At 34.7% G+C, this 16,932-nt stretch overlaps 1 protein-coding gene across 4 annotated transcripts; it reads left to right on the top strand.

Moving 5' to 3' along the window:
* The first annotated feature begins 1,383 nt into the window (after positions 1–1,383).
* LOC113783444 (2-dehydro-3-deoxyphosphooctonate aldolase 1) lies at positions 1,384–9,894 on the top strand. Of its 4 annotated transcripts, none has more exons than XM_027329581.1 (16): positions 1,390–1,497; positions 2,070–2,168; positions 4,774–4,816; positions 4,937–5,034; positions 5,268–5,364; positions 5,647–5,712; positions 6,474–6,533; positions 6,655–6,729; positions 6,873–6,957; positions 7,259–7,350; positions 7,508–7,552; positions 7,925–8,023; positions 8,222–8,269; positions 8,414–8,461; positions 8,868–8,947; positions 9,482–9,894. In XM_027329581.1, the coding sequence occupies exons 3-15, from the start codon at positions 4,781–4,783 to the stop codon at positions 8,922–8,924; spliced, it is 906 nt and encodes a 301-aa protein (XP_027185382.1). In that variant the 5' UTR covers positions 1,390–1,497; positions 2,070–2,168; positions 4,774–4,780; the 3' UTR covers positions 8,925–8,947; positions 9,482–9,894. The 4 variants fall into 4 exon arrangements, with proteins under 4 accessions (XP_027185381.1, XP_027185385.1, XP_027185382.1 ...); XM_027329582.1 differs by having other exon boundaries at positions 1,398–1,497; positions 2,109–2,168; XM_027329580.1 differs by lacking the exon at positions 2,070–2,168 and having other exon boundaries at positions 1,384–1,497.
* Positions 9,895–16,932: the final 7,038 nt, after the last annotated feature.

The raw sequence follows: 16,932 nt of genomic DNA, 5'->3' as shown, positions 1-16,932 counted from the left end.
AAATGCCCCCAAAAATATTGAATCCATACAGAGCCACTAAAGAAATATTGAAGGGAAATTTTTGAGAATGTTTTGTTTGGAGCTTTGGAAAATATACCGCTTGACCTACAAGTGGACCTTTTGGAATGGGTCTAATACATTCAAGTAGGTGTAATGCATCGAAGTGGTATATTTATTTGAATATATTAAGGAAAAATATCTGAGGTGGCAAAAGTCATTGTCAAGAAGAACTTAATACGCATGTTAGATGTATTAAAAAAAAATAATTAATCTGAGTGTATACACTTTCATGATATATGACACATAATTCAAATTTGAATTTAAAATCCAAATTTTATAGATGTGTCATGTATCCAACCGTGATAATATCTACACTGTCAATGTATATAAGATTTACTCTAAAAAAAATAAATTATAATTGCTCCAAAAGAGAATATAGACGAGGTAGATCCTACACGCTTATCGATTTTCTCTTGCCATGCATAAGGGTTTGGGATAATTTCAGAAACCTCCCTTGAGGTTTTTAACAATTTCATTCATCTCTTTCAAGATTTTAAAAATTACACATACCTCCCTTGTTATTTGAAATAACAATACTGTCCTTAAATATTTTAATGAAATTCTTGTTTTGTATGCTTATATTTAGAATGACTTTTAAAATTATTTTTTCATTTTTTTTCCTTTTTTTTTTTGCCGATAAAACTAGAGAACTACTACTATTACCTTTAGTTTCTATTATAACCAAATCTCGAACTATTCATTTTTTTATGTGTTAACTTTATATGCAATCCAATGTTATTGCTGATCTTTGTTTTCTATTTTTTGCTATTAAAATTAACAATAAATAAAAAAATGGTTCAAAACCACTACTAAATTATGATAAACCCACTACTCAAAAAATTCATAAACTCTAAATGAATTATTTTAATATTTTTTTCTATTTTATAAATCTAAATCTATAATAAAATACCATCAAAAGTATCATATCATAGTAATAAAATTATTATTATAGTTGTTTATCAAATAGTAGATATGGACATGAAAAATTTGATACATTTTTCTTATAATTATACTAGTTAATCTTATAATTGTACAGGGAAGTAACTTAAAACTCATTACACAAGGGCATTTTTGGGTATTCATTTAAAAATTTGATCAAATCAATATTATTTTAAGACTTTGTTACTAAAGCTATCAAATTAAGGGAGGTAGATGTAATTTTTCAAATCTAAGGGGAGCTTAATGAAATTGTTACAAACCTCAAGGGAGGTTTCTAAAATTATCCCTAAGGGTTTTCAAGATCGGATAGCAGAGGCTTGCTTATCGATTTTTTGGTGTTTCCAACTAAAACCCTGCCATAAGTTAACGACGTCGTATACTGAACTATTTCCACTCTCCCGAATTCTCACTCTTCCAATCACTCACTCTTAAATTCACTTTCCTCCAAATCCACGGGCTTTCCTCTCCAAATCCATCAATGTACCTTCCGATTACGAGGTAATTGGTGCAAAATTTTATTCTTTTGTTTGAATTTGGTTTCCTTCTTATTGGTTTTTTAGGAGTTTTTGTTTAATATCAGTGATTGGGAACCTTATTTTCGTTTTGTTTGATTAAGGTTGTTGAATGGAACATTGGTTTTTGGTGCCACATTATTTTTGTGTGTATATATATACCATGATCTCCCATGATCAAAGTTGCAATTATATGGTGATAAATGATAATTGATTTTTTCAGTGTTTGTGTATAATTTGCCTCAATAACTTTAGTCCAGATTAGTTGTTCCATGGTTAAGAGACTGTGTTGTAAAAGCTGCTTTCTGGTCTTTTCTAGCTAGATGGGTGCAGATCAAGAAATCCTCTCTTAATCAAGAGTAATCTACTTGAAAATGTTCAAGTTATTTTTACTATTTTTCTTATCAAGTTGAATTTCCATGGCTGATTTGAAGTAGGCAAAGCACATGAAAGAGGATCTGATAAATATCATTGTGCTTGCTACAATTCAAGAAAGTAGAAACTAGTTAATCATTTTCAGTTTTTGTAGCTAAGTTAACGTATTTAAATGTGATGTAGATCAACTGGATGATTTACATGATATAAATTTCACCTTAGATAATTCAACGGCATCCTCTGCTCCGAGCTCACTGTTCAAGTCTCATCCAATTCAACAAGGTTGATTTTCATCTCAATTAGTATTTCTTTCGATCAATTGCAGTTGATAGTTTGCGTTTGGATGCTGGTTTTGTTTTCGAACTTTCGTGCTAGTTTTGTGCTGCTAGAAGTCAAAGACTGAAGGTCTTCAAACTGACCTGAAGAACAAATTTTCGGTTAAGTTAAATATAAGATACTAATCATTTTCCTTTTTAGAGTGAATATTTATATGCATTGTGCACTTTTATGGCTATAAGTTCAGTTTTGGGTGAAGTGTTATGGGTTGTCAATGGTTTTGGCTTATGATTTTGATATGCTTTCTACTTACAAATTGATTTTCATGGGGAAATTATTTCTTAGACTCTTAGACAAAGTGTTTGATATATAGATAGAGGTTTTACTGGTGTCCATATAAATAGAACAAACAGTTAATTATAAAGCATTTATACGTAAGTCTTCTATGCACACTTTGCGACAATTTTTGGCCTAGCTTTAATTTGAATTGAACAAAGAAAGATAGTTCTTTGCATGCATATAAGGTATTTGTGAAAAAGCCTGAAAAGAAAATTTAATACGAAAGCCTGATGGGATGAGAACTCCTTCATGTCTATTGATATCACTTAAAAAGTGTCAAAAGTTCTGACAGCCATACATTCCTTTTTTTCCTAAACTTTCTCTTTTAGTTTCCCATTGGTCGTTGTTTGCAATTTTTGTTCTTTGTTTATTGGGTTGATTTCCAAAAATGAAGGAGCAGTGAATTTGTGTACCCTTTCAATTACACCGAACATGTTCGCATAGCAAGATTTTTGGTTCTCACATATTTTAAAATTTCCAGCAGGTATTCTATGAATTTTATCTTTTTGATTTTTTTTTTGTTGTATACTTTATGTATAGTATAAAATATGTTGAAAAGTTTGTCGACTTAATTTTTAAGTTGTCTGCATCGGTTTCACCAGCCCTTAAGTCATTGTGATTACTTCAAGAAAATGAATATGCACACTTAAGCATTTTCTGGTCTCCAGAATTCCATTAATTATAATTTTGTTTAGAGCACGGATGCATCTTGCATGGTTGAGTTTATACATGTCAGACCATGTCAGACCTCCTCATAAGTTGTTAAATAAGAGGATCTTTATGGCTTTAAATTTGTCCCTCATTTTTTTCAGCATTGCTTCTGTTTCGCCTAAACCTTGTGGAATCTGTTATACAGTAAATTCCATAATTTTGTATTTGTTAGTGCTTCCTTGTTGTCTTTTGCAAATTTATTACTTGATGTCCATAAATTTTGCTTGGCATCCGTACAATGGCTGTTGGTTAGTTCTGCTTGAATGACGTAAAGTTTTCCAATCGGTCTTCTTGATAGTGGAGTTTTGATGGTTTCCTTTGATTCTGTTCATGTGATTTGTTCATTTGACTAGATTTTTGGTGGGTTCTTTTCAAACTTGTGAACTATCATTTCATTAATTGCTAGAGTTGAATTTTATGCTTGGCATGATTCACCAATTCCTCATCTTACTTGACAACAACCAAAAAAATAAAATAAAGGGACTTTTATTGATCAAATCCTTGCTGATGTTAGGAATTCATGATAATGGAGGATTAATATATATTACGAGATCGATTTTGTAGAATTTTGTTTTTTTGTTTTATCAAGAAACTGAATTGCATTCTGTTCCAGCTTTTCAGTGCATGCTTGAGTTTGCTCTTTTTGCACTGTATGTAAGTAACCTTATGCATGATACTGATGAATCCATCAATATATTGTTCCCATTGCTGAGTTATTTTTTTTTAATTGCAAGTTTGGTGTTTGTCTAGTTGTTTAAATATTATAATTTATGATCTGGGGATAGATATAGATTGAACAATGAAGGGATAGAAACTTGCTGTTTGGTGGATTTTTTTAAGCTTCCTGTCTGTTTTGTGGGTGGTATGAATAGTATGAGCAACATGAACACGTCGTTAAGGAGATTACCAAATGGGAGTGAAATAATTTTTGAAGTGAGGAACATTGTGGAAGTATTTGGTATGTTAAACATATACCACTGGTGATTCTATTTTGAAGTTATCTATTATCTGTGTCAGTTAAGAGCTATTTCGTGTGTTCTGGTATTTCTATGAAGGATTGATCATATGTATGAAAATAGCAAAAAACTGTTGAAGATAATTACTACTGATTTTACAGTTTGATGTTATGGCCTTAAATTTTTCTTCAACAGTAGGCAATGGTAATGAGCTGATGCTTGAAATTTGAAGCAGCACTGCAACTGTTGTAACTTTTGTTGTAAGCATACTGATATACCAAATATGTTGCGTAATGGAAAAATATTACACCTTGGTAGTCTTTAGATGTAAATTTTCAAGTTTGTATATGTTCTTTAATGGATGTACTTTCATGATTGCGAAATATCTTGAATAATTAAAGATTTGAGTATTGATTTTGTTCTCTTATAAAAGAAACAATAGAATGATTTGAATATTTCCCTTCATCAATGCTGCATTAAATTAAACATTAGCTGTCTGTGGTTTTGATTACATTGATGCCATTAGAAAAACCAATGACACATCTGGGCAATCTCATAGCAATGCGTGAGGCCCCAGTTAACTAGTCTCTTGGTTAATTTTGCAGAGAAGAGATGGGTTCAACAAATGCCCTATTCAACCAGCTCAAGGTCCTAAATTTATGAGTCCCATCGTCTTGTTTGCCTTTCCTATTTTTCTGTCCTATCCCTTTGTTTTAAATGTAGCACTTATGGATTGGAACTGCTGTCAAATAATTTTATCAAAACCAGACAGCAGAACCCTTCTTTGTTATAGCAGGTCCCAATGTGATTGAATCAGAGCAGCACATTCTCTATATGGCCAAGCACATCAAGGCCATCACTTCGAGGTGCTCTCACAAGTTTTGCTTTCAACGAGAGACACTTGTTCTACTTTTATATGATAATCATCAGATCCGTTGTCTGCTGTCCAGTGTGCACTCAATAAATGCAACTGCTTTTTGTACTTTTCATTTGCTTGTCACCTGTAGGATTCCAATTTAAGAAATATTCTTTACTTTGCTGTTCACTCTATATATCTGCTGCTGTTTCTTTGTGTTCTTAATTTACTTGTCATCTGTAGACTTGGGTTGCCATTGGTGTTCAAGTCTAGCTTCGACAAAGCTAACCGGACTTCCTCTAAATCATTTCGTGGCCCTGGCTTGACTGAAGGCTTGAAGGTATTCATATCTAGGCTTCTTTTTGCTGCTTTATGGTATTCAACATCTATTTGACTAATTTCTGAAGACTATACTCAGATAAACAGGAAGAGAGGAATTTGAAGAAAGAAGTTTTCTTTTCATCATTCCTTAGTTAACTATTACATCACAAATTTTCACAGTTTTCCGTTAGCACCCCTTTTCTGTGATTGACTTTTGCTTCACATATGTGCGAGTTGAATTTTTGACAATGAGGTTTCATTATAGCTAATTCCTGAAGCTCTCATTTTCATTTTCTGATAGATACTTGAAAAAGTGAAAGTTGAATATGACATTCCCGTAATCACTGATGTTCACGAAACAATACAGGTAAGTTTATTATTTTTCCCCACCAGAATTCTACTGCATTCTGTGCATTTCCTGAATCCTTCTCCTGTTTTTATTTTGAATTATGCTGTGGCAGACTTCTAAGGTGTAGCGTCTCTTGTATGCAGATACCCTGCTGCACATGCTATGTTATTTGCCGTGAACTTTAACCTCACCTAATTTGATAGTTAATCATCTGAAAATTCTCACATGTACATTTATGTGGTTTACATCTAAGTTAATCTTGTTAATTACCCAGCCAAGAAGACATTTAAACCATGACACCTAATTTTTCGAGGCAAATATGGGTCCTTTGTGCTCAATTATATTTAGTTACTGATGTTGACTTCTAAGTTCCAAGTCTTCTTTTTACACTTTCTTGGATAAATGAGCATGGATGAGTAGGTAGCTTGAACTTTGCATTCCACAGGTATCATTTGCTTTCTGTTGGAGAAATCACGTGATCACCGCTTAAATGTCTTTTCCCTTCCATGCCATGTAAAGGTTTAGGCCTTGTTTATACAGCAATTTTCTAAAGAAAAATTGCTACGTTTTCCGTGAACACATTTTCCAATCACCTTTTTACCTCACAAATATCAAATCGCTACAGTAATTTTTCTACCAAAAATTCAGAAAATTGCAATCCAAACAAAGCCTTTCCTGTTTGTTTTTTAACTGAATCATCAAATGCCAATCAACATATCTAGTGTACAAAGTGGTGGTGAAATGAAAACACTGACAGTCTGTAATACTTGTTTTGCCAGTGTGAAGCAGTTGGAAGGGTTGCCGACATAATTCAGATACCTGCTTTCCTCTGTCGACAGGTAAGATTGATCCCATAGCTAATTTTGCACGATGATGATTTTACATCTCATGGTAAAAGAGATAGTAACATGCAACTTAAAAGGTAAAATTGATAATTTCAATTGGCTCTTTGACTGACAGACAGATCTGCTAGTTGCAGCTGCTCAGACTGGGAAGATAATTAATATTAAGAAGGGCCAATTTTGTGCACCTTCTGTAAGTGGCAAGTTTTTTTGTCTTTCTGCTCTTCTTTTATGTCTTTCAACCATGCATACATGCATGCATACCCAGATATTTTAAGTCCACGTGTACATGCATACATTCCCGGATAAGAAACTGACAATCAAGCATCTGGCCAGGTCATGGTGAATTCTGCTGAAAAGGTTAGGCTGGCAGGAAATCCAAATGTTATGGTCTGTGAGAGAGGAACGATGTTTGGCTATAGTAAGTCGTTTTCAGTTTCTTGCCCAATTGTTTGTCCATAACCTGGCATTTCCCTGTTACTGACTGCTACTGAAATATTACCTTGATATATCCAAGTAAAGAAAGCTTAGCTTATTAGACCATCTAACTCTATTTAATTTGGATACTATTGTTTGAAGGATAGGTGCGAACTATGTTATATTGGACAATCAGAGAGATTTTTTGAGTTTCTGAAAGTTTTACTTGTGTACTTTTTAAAGTTGATTTGATTCTGGAATTTCATGAATAAAAGTTGTTTCTATGTTACCTGAAATTCAAACAGTGTATTGTGTTGTATTTGTCTGCTGTACTTCAGATGATTTGATTGTTGATCCACGCAACCTGGAATGGATGAGGGAAGCCAATTGTCCAGTGGTAAGATATGCATTCCGTCTCATGCATACAAGTTGTTACTTAACATGTTCTAGCAAATAGAGCATTTGCTTTACCAACTTTGGGTCTATTATGCTGCTTTCAGTATTATATCATTTTCTGAAGGCTGCTTTTGTTGTCAATTGGTTACCATCTACAGGTGGCTGACATAACACATTCATTACAACAACCTGCAGGAAAAAAGGTTTGGATTACTTTATGACGTATAGATTGATGCTAGAGTAACATTTATGTTTGATTCAAATAAACTCTGTGGCTTGTTCAGCCGAAAGAAAGATATACCTAGTTGTTAACTTCAGAATTTGGAGGAAAAGGTGTATTCTATTTGGGCCGGCAGATTAGAAAATGATAAACAACAAACTATTTGTTTAAAAGAATGATACTCCATGACGGATAGAGATAGCTGAAACTGATAAATGATGCTTTAATTATCAAAATAGTTGTAAGCAAGGTAATGTACAAACAAAGATCTGAAGATAATGCTTATGTTTCGAATTTTGTTTACAAATAATTGACTTCTTACCATAATAAAATACATTTATTCATTTTTAAACAGCTGGAAGGAGGTGGCGTTGCCAGTGGAGGTCTCCGTGAATTAATACCTTGCATTGCCAGGACAGCAGTTGCTGTTGGCGTGGATGGCATCTTTATGGAGGTATAAAAAGGAATTGGTGATTGACAAAGAGTATTTCTCGTTGATGTCTAGAATTCTTTGGATTTAAATAGATTTGCTTGGAAAATTTTGAATTGGTGATGCTTTTGACCTTGGCTAATATGACTATTTCTTAGTCAGCTTGTTGACTTTTGAACTCTATTGTTTATTCTTAACTAGCTTGGTTTTCTCGGTTATTAGGTGCATAATGACCCCTTAAGTGCTCCAGTTGATGGCCCAACGCAATGGGTAAGTTTTCTGCCCACTGCCCAAATTTCTCAGTCTCTGAGAATGTGTCCTATTTTGTAGTGCTTCCCTATAAAAGTGTTACAATTTCACTAAGCTGATCAAATTTACCTTTATTTCTATTTGTTCCCCCTGTCTTGTGGATAGCCTCTTCGCCATTTCGAGGAACTGTTAGAAGAGCTTGTGTCAATTGCTGTAAGTTACCTGTCCCTGTACCACTGCATAGTGATGAAAGATGCATATCATTTTCTGATTTCCAGCCCTTCGGTCATTTTTATTGGATAGTTGGACATTGAATGAATGCAATGTCTTGCCATTGAACCTATACCTCCAGGATGCTGTGAATGATTAACCTATTTATTTATGACTATCCATTGGTTGGCTTTGAGACTATTGTCTTAGATATGTGCTCTTGCATATTTAAAGATACTCCAAATATGCCTGTGTTTAGACTGGTGGCTCAGCATTTTGGGCTACGGGCCCTTTTGACTCAGCATCACATTTTGTTCGGTTGCTTTCAATGTTACAACTCCATAGTTATAATGGTCCTTTTTCCCTTTTTTGTTTTTCTTTCAACTGATTTAAAATTATGGTTTTGCAGAAGGTTAGCAAGGGGAAGCAACAGTTTAGAATTGATCTCTCCCCATTTCAAGATTAGAGAGGTTTCTGAAATTTCTCTAAGTAAGTATGCAATCTAGTACCACCAACGCATTTCCTTTTCTCTTTCAACATTTTAACATCAAGGTAACTATAGGTGAACTTACACATCTTTTTACCTAAAACCAGTTGACAAGAACAAACAACTTTTGACTTTCGAGATTTCAGTGATGAAATGATTAAAGTAGTAACTGAATGGACACCAAGGTTGTACATCTCTTTGATTTCAATATTACGCTTAGACAAAGCGATAATCATTTTTGCCGAAAAAGCTGTTGGACTTGAATGATCAAGACACTTGTGCTAAAATCTGATCATACACTGATACCATACATTTGCATCTCTTTTTGCTGGTCACGCTTTAGATGAATCAAAATAGTGAAATGTGGTTATCTACTTGGTTTAAATGTGTTTGCCTTCCTTGAACAGAGTCATTGAAGCCCATACTTATTAAGTCGGATTGCATTATAACTTGACTGTCCTATGCTTCACTAGATTAACCTTTCACGATAATTTGAAGTTGTTTAGCCTTTCCTTTTTCGGTATTTTATCAAACAGGCAAAAGCCTCTGGAGTCCTAAGCATGCTTCAGTTGCTAGAGTAGCAGCATATGGATGAGAGGTGCTGGGAGAATCATTCCTGAGGGGACAGGAATGGCCCTTGCGATGATTCAAATGTACGCTTGGCAATATGTTGAATAATTATAAGAATGTGTCTTTAGATAATTTGTGGAAGCATATATTTGTGGTAGAAGATTAGAACAGTGGGAAGCAAAATCTCTGCACACAGAGTTGCCTAAACTATGGGGGAGTAGTTATTTAGAGGGCCTCTTTTTTCTTTTCTTTTTTTTTCTAATTTTTTTCATTTTTGCCCTCTTGCTTTCATGTGGAAATGGATGATTCAAACCCCCCCCCACCCCGCGCGCGGGGCCGGGTAGGGGAAAAAAGAGAGAGACGCCATGAAATTCTTTTTTCTCTCTTTAGCAAGCCACCATTCTTTGCAGAAATCCAGAATTACCATGGTTTTTGGACTTTCAAGTCATGCCACTGTACAGAGTTTGCTATTCGTACCAATTATCCTCAAAAAATCTGGACAAGAATGGCTATATCTGACAGTGAATGAGTAACTAGGAAAATAAGGCAAATAATTACCTTATCAGACGCACAACAAAAAGAATAAAATTCTTTAGTTAGTCAGATATTAGTGATCATGGCATTTGTTTAAAATAACCAAAAAAGATTAAATTGTAACTGATGTAGCACTAAAAGGCCGTAAACGTTCAAGAAGCCATAACACGAGGACAGAGCAAAAAAATCACGCAAATGCATGACTATTAAAACTCAATTTGACACCCACTAAACTGCCTATTTTAATTGTTCCCTTGAAGTAACTTTATGTTTGCATTATACACTGTTTCATGCTAAAACTTTCGAACCAAAGTTCATTTCTATTTGGATGCCTAGTGCTTGCTCTTTGAAAGTATTCCCGAACACAACAGCCTTTCTCCTTTGGGCTTTCAAAAGTTCAAGGGACTTTTATCACAAGAACAACTTATAGCAAAGCTATGGACATCTAAACAATCACGCAGCTATGAGGATCTCTCGGCCTTCCCTGGTGAAAATAGAAATTTAGAACTCCATGAAAGATATAAGCAAACTCGGAATTTTATTGATACTTCTTCGATGATCCTTTTCTAATGAAGGCTGGCCTCTATTTATACAAATAGAATTGGCCTTTCAAGACAACTGACTCTTGGGAAAAGTAAACAACACTTGACTCTTCGGAAAAGTAAACAATACTTTTATGGGGACCCTTCCATATCAACATCATTCCAGGCCCACTGGAAATCATCTTCTGGGGTATCCGATGGAGAGGTATCTGGATCTGTAATGTTAAGCATTTCAATGTGATGTTGATGTGCCTGTTTATTCTTCCTTCTATTTTCAATGCTCTTCCATTCTGGTCTGTTTTTGAAATTGTAAGAAGAAACTGCTGAGGTTGTTGTGAAACTTTGTGATGTTCCTATGTCATCATATGGATTTTGGGAATCCTGCATTACAGTGTCATTCATTCTGTCCTGATATTCTCTTTTTGCTCGTTTGATTCTGGTCCAATGAGGGTGACTTGAGTGGTAGTTCCATGAACCATAGTGACCAGGCCATATTTCAGGAGGAATGCATCTGTTTTCCTGAAATATATATCTCTGTGCTTCCTTATATTCATCATCAAGGTCTAAAATAGTATGATCCATTTCTTTATAAATTACTGCACTTGGACAAGATTGGATTTGGGTGTTTATCAAATGGCAGGGTCTATGGAAATGGAAAATAACATATTTAGACTGAGTTGAAAATAATCCAGACCAATATGTTAATGGTCGAAACCATTGTAGAAAAGTTTGAAGGTTTGGATTTAATGGTTGATTAAAGAACGGTGATTGAAATTCCATAAGGATATGATATTGATGGCAAAGACACCAAAAATACCATAATAGGGTTTTTGGAAAATCATCATGTCTGGCAATAAAAATTTGACAGAAAGGGTATTCAGGATTTGTTCCAAAGGGATTTAAAATTGATCCTCCATATGAACTGAATATTTCGAATTCATATTGATTTCGGATCCTTTCAATGTCTTCTTTTTCCCATGGATAAGGAATTTGATGAATATCTGGGGGTTCAGAAGAAACAGGTGAGAACATAAAGCAAAGTGAAACTGGGATTATTAAAGCTTGTTGAGGCAAAGGTTCTTTCCTTGAGAAGAAATCAGCAACAATGTTCTTTTTCCCTTTAATGTTTTTGACATCAAAAGAATATTGGGAAAACCATGCTGACCATCTAAGTAATTGGGGATTAGGGACATTGTTTTGCTTGAAGTGCAGCATTTTGGGAAATGACCCCATATCCATTTCAACCAAGAAATGATGAGATATAAGGAAAAAAGAGAATTTCTTTATACCATTTTTGACTGCAAGGATTTCTTTGAATGTGGAATGATAATGTTGTTCAGAAACTTTGAATTTTCCACTAGCAAATCCACAACAATGCTTTTTCCCCTGTTCATCTTCTTCAAGTAGTACAACTCCCCAATATTTATCACTGGCATCTGTTTGTAAGATCTTTTTCCCCTCAGATGGGATATGAAGTGTAGGAAGATGTTGGAGTTCTTTCTTAAGGGTTTGGATTGCTTGGGTTTGTGAAACACCCCATGGTGGAGGTTTCTTTTTAAGCATTTTAGTCAAAGGACTAATGTGCTTGGAAGCCTTTGGAAGAAATTCCCGGACATAGTTAACAACACCAAGGAATTGTTGGACCTGGGTTTTTGAAAGATTTTCTTCAGGAAAATCTTTAATGGATTGTCCAACATGCTGTTCAGGAGTACATTTTCCTTGAGCAATTTTCATACCAAGGAATGAAATTTCTTGCTGGGCTAAAAACATTTTCTTTTCAGAAAGCATTATCCCGTATTGCTTAACAAGATGATGAAAATCTTTAAGCAACTCAAGATGTTCTTCAAAAGTATTACTGAAAAGAAGAATATCATCAATGTAAATAAGTGCTGAATGTAAGATAGACTGAAATATCCTTATCATCGCTTTTTGGAAAAGGGAAGGTGCGGTTTTTAAACCAAAAGGCATCACCTTCCATTGGAAATGATGATTTGGAATACAAAATCCAGTTTTATGCCTATCTTCAGGATGAATTCCCAACTGCCAGAATCCAGATTTTAAATCAAATTTAGAAAACCAGTTTGCTTTGGATATCTGGGAAAAAATAGTAAATCTGTTGGGAATTGGGAATTTATCATCAAGTAGGAAAATATTGAGAGGCTGGTAATTGATTACTAGTCTCATTTTCCCCCTTACCTGTTCAGATCTTTTGTTAACATAAAATGCTTGGCATGCCCATTGAGAATGAGAAATCTCAATTAGTCCCAACTTCAAGAGTTCCTGGCATTCTTGTTCTGCAAGCTTTGTGTCATTGGGATTCATTCCAGAATGACTAGCTTTTGTGGGATTAATATCCTCATTCTTTTTAAAATGGAGTCGGATATAAAACTCAGGATTTTCCCACAAAGGATGATCACATTTTTGTAAAAACTCTTGATGATTTGTTGAGCATGACTCTTGAATGATCTGATTCTGAATCTGCTGGAGTTGATCCTTTTGAAAACTTTCTTCTTGTATCAAATACAGCTTTGGGATTTCAATAAAAGGTTTAAAAAACTTTTTTGATTTTATCCCATTTCCTGTAATAAGATACTTGTTTTGTTTGTAAAGATCAAATCCTAACAACAAGTCCTTACCAGTAAAATTCGCTCCCAAAAATTTTGAACTAACACAGCAATCAGGGAGAAGTTTGAGAGTGATGGGATTTTTTGTGATAAATCTTGTTTCAAAAAGATTTCCATCAGCTCCTCGAAACTTATTTACTTCTGGAATCCAATATAAGTCTGGTAAGATATCTTTCCTCATAATGGAAGTATGAGCTCCTGTATCAAAGAATGCAATAAGAGGTATAGGTTTAGAATATTTATCCAATAAAATATGAATAAGAGTTTGTGGATAAACTTCCTCTTCCTTTTCCTCTTTATTTGCTATAGCAACAGGCCCAATACTTCAAATTTCTTCGGAAACCTGTAAAGCCAAGAGAGTAGTATCAGTAGGTTCTTCTTGTTCAGAAAATTCGGATTCTAAATCAGATATGGGAAAATGAAGTTCATTTTGAATTTCTGAAATCAATTTTACTCCCTTTTGATTCTGAGGACAATTTTTTGCAAAATGTCCAGGCTTTCCACAGATAAAACATTTGTTGCCTTTTGTGCCTCTGAACCTTTTAGACTTTCGTCTAAAATATCTCCATTTCTTTCTGAAGGATTTCCTTGGAAAATTCTTGTAGGTCTTGGTAAAGCTTTTGAACCTTTTGAATTTTCTGGATCCTTTTCTTCTCTGGGATGGAGTACAAGCTTGGCACTTACCCTTAGTTATCAATTCTGGCTTTTTGCAGGCTTGGTCTAAACAAACATCTCCTTTTAGGTATTCTCGAATAACCTTTCTTTTATGGCAAAGGTCATCAAGAGATAGGAAAACTGCTTGTTTGATTTGTCCAATGGTGAGGCTTAAAACCGATCCATATTTATTATGGATATACATTTCTGCACCATCTGCAAGTGGCTTTGGAAGAGAACTGATAAATGGGTTTTTGAGATTAATATCTGCACCAAGAGAATAAAACAATTTAATCATTTTTTTAAAATGTTTATTTAGATCTCGTCGATCATAAGATAAACATTTCATTTGAAAAAATTCTTTTCTTTTGGTTTCCTGGGATTCTCTGACATTTCCAAGAAATGTTAGATGTAAAATGTGAAAGTTTTCCATGAAATCCTGTTTGGTCAAAAAGAACATTTTATCTGCATCTCCAATGGTTGTCCACCAATCTTTGAGGATTCCAGCTAGATGAGCTGTAAAAATTGATAAAATTTCAAAGTGAGATTCTTCTGTTAAATTTTGAGCAAGCATCCAAGCATGGAATTCTTGGAACCTTGCTTCCCATTTTTCAGGTGGAATATTATCAATTGTAAACAGAGGTACTCCCTTTGATTTTGGAAAAGTAGCTCGCTGGGTTCGATCAAATGATGTTTCTCCTTCTTCTTCATTCTCATCAGGTTCAACTATTTCGGGTTCTGGATCTGCCATGTGAATCTGAGGGATAGTTTCCTCTCCAGATGAGTATTCTGAAGAATTATCTGTTGATACTGTTTCATCATCTGAGGACTCGGAGGAACTATTTTCTGCTGAGCTTGTATCTTTAGAGGAATTATCATGAAATTCAGTATAAGTTGAAATATATGGAACTGAATCATCATGAAGTTCATCTAGTACTGATGTCAAGGGATTATCATACACCCTGATATTCTCATTTGCTTTTCTTTCCTGTTCAACAGAAAAAGTAGGATTAGAATAAGTGCTAAACATTAATGAAGATGGAGGTTCCTGTTGAGAGGATGACGGCTGTACTATTTCAGCCTGTTTTGCCTTTCTTTCTCTTTCAGCTTCAGCTTTTCGTTGTTCTTTTTCAGCCATTCTTTTTGCTATTTCAGTATCCTTTTGAATTTGTTTATTTTTACGATATTCTCGCAAAGTAGCTGCAATATCAAAAGGTTTTGTAACCTGTGGCTGTGGTTCTGGAAAGTAAAGAGATGGTGATGGAGTAGAAACCTCACCAAAGTAGAAAGGTGTTGGCCAATTTCTAAGGGGTACCGCACCATACATGGGACCTACCTTAGAAAGAGGTGTGGAAGACCCTACATCATATGTAGGAACTTGGCCTGTTGTTTTCAGAACATGTAGCTGATCTTGAATAAACTTTGTTTCTTTTTCTTTACTGAGAATAAAATCAGCTAAAGTGGATGGATCTGATGGTAGAATGTATTTAAGCTCTTGAAGTCTTTTTTCAAAAACTTCAATCATGTGAGAAACCTGGGACTGTTGGGTTGATACAGTAGTATCAATCTGTTCAATTTTATCTTTGGCCTCTGAGATATTCTTATGAATAGATATAAGGGCAGTGTTTTGAACAAGAGAGTTCTCAGTTTGCCAATTAAGAACATCTTCTGTGGGATTTGGTTGAACAGTTTCTCCACTTGGCAAGACTGTTGAGGAAGTATTTTGGATTTTTGGAGTATGTCTCGAACCATTTTTATTGAAAGTTTCCAATTTTGGAAAATCTGCCTCACTGAACATAAAGCATTCTTGAACATGTGGAGTCTGAATTGGAAACAATGGTTCAGGCTTGCAAAATGGTTTCAGTTTCCATTCCTTTTTGGATTCTTTTGCTTCTTTATCCAAAATATCAAGACACTTTTGATAATAAGGATGAAGATCCTTTTTTGAAAGAGGACAAGGGGTCTTTGGAATTTTTGAAATCCAATCAGAGGGGATTTGGTAACCATTAAACTGACTTCTCTGGGATACAAAGGTATCTGTGTCTGGATCTTGTGGATCTAAATCTGGTTTGCAAGGTCGGGGCTCAACTTGCTTTGATTTTGATCTTTTCTTACAAGATAAATCTAGTAAGTCAAGACCAAGAATATTTTCAATTTGACATTCCTCACAAGTATTGCAGACATCGAAATAAATATGACCTGAAATAGGATCTTGAAACCATGAGACTGGAAGTTCTTCTTTATCAAAATATTTGATAATATCTTGACTTTGATGTACTTGCTGAAGATTCTGAGGATGATCATCATGTATTTCCCATTGTTTCTCAAACTCTGAGGGATAATACATAGGAACCTGTACACACATAATAGAAGGAGGATGAGCTTTTGAAACTAATCCTTTAAAATGAGAATGATCAAAGGAAATTGATGTTCTCCCTTCTTTTGTATGAGTTATCCTTGAATTTGAGGATTCAAGGGGTTCATTGGCCTGAGTGTGCAAATCTTCATAGTCTGTAATCCAATCATTGGGTAATAATTGGATTAAATCTTGCTTTGAAATTTGCCGGGGAACATGGGTACAAGATGCACCATTCTTTTCATCTACTCTTATTAAAAGAGCATTTTCTCCTCCTGGAATGGCTAGATCAAGAGCATGATTCAGAACACGGTAGACAATCTGGTAATGAAGGGTTGCTGCAATAGCGTCTGATACTTGTTCAGCACCAATTATTTGTACCTGTACTTTAAGAGCTTCAAGCAGATGTGGATCTGCTAAAGACATGTTAAAATTAGGAAAGAGAGTAACAAAAACAGTTCCAGCATTAAGTGTAGTTTCAGTTGTTGCAATACAAGCATGCTGGTATTGTTTGAATCTGGTATCCAATAGTGCTAATCGAGCAACTATTGGGAGTCCTTTCCTTCCATGAAATGATAGGAAAATTCTGATAGCTCCAAAGTGTATATGGGTATAACCTTGCTGTTTCCATTGCATAGGGAAATCATTTGGAATATGCAAAGTTATAAACTGTTCTTTCCTGGTAGCAGGAATTGGATGTTGATCAA

The sequence above is a fragment of the Coffea eugenioides genome, chromosome 9 (genome assembly GCF_003713205.1).
Source record: "Coffea eugenioides isolate CCC68of chromosome 9, Ceug_1.0, whole genome shotgun sequence".
NCBI classification, from domain to species: domain Eukaryota; kingdom Viridiplantae; phylum Streptophyta; class Magnoliopsida; order Gentianales; family Rubiaceae; genus Coffea; species Coffea eugenioides.
Note: the sequence above shows the minus strand (reverse complement) of the source record. Positions and strands in the feature narration are given on the sequence as shown.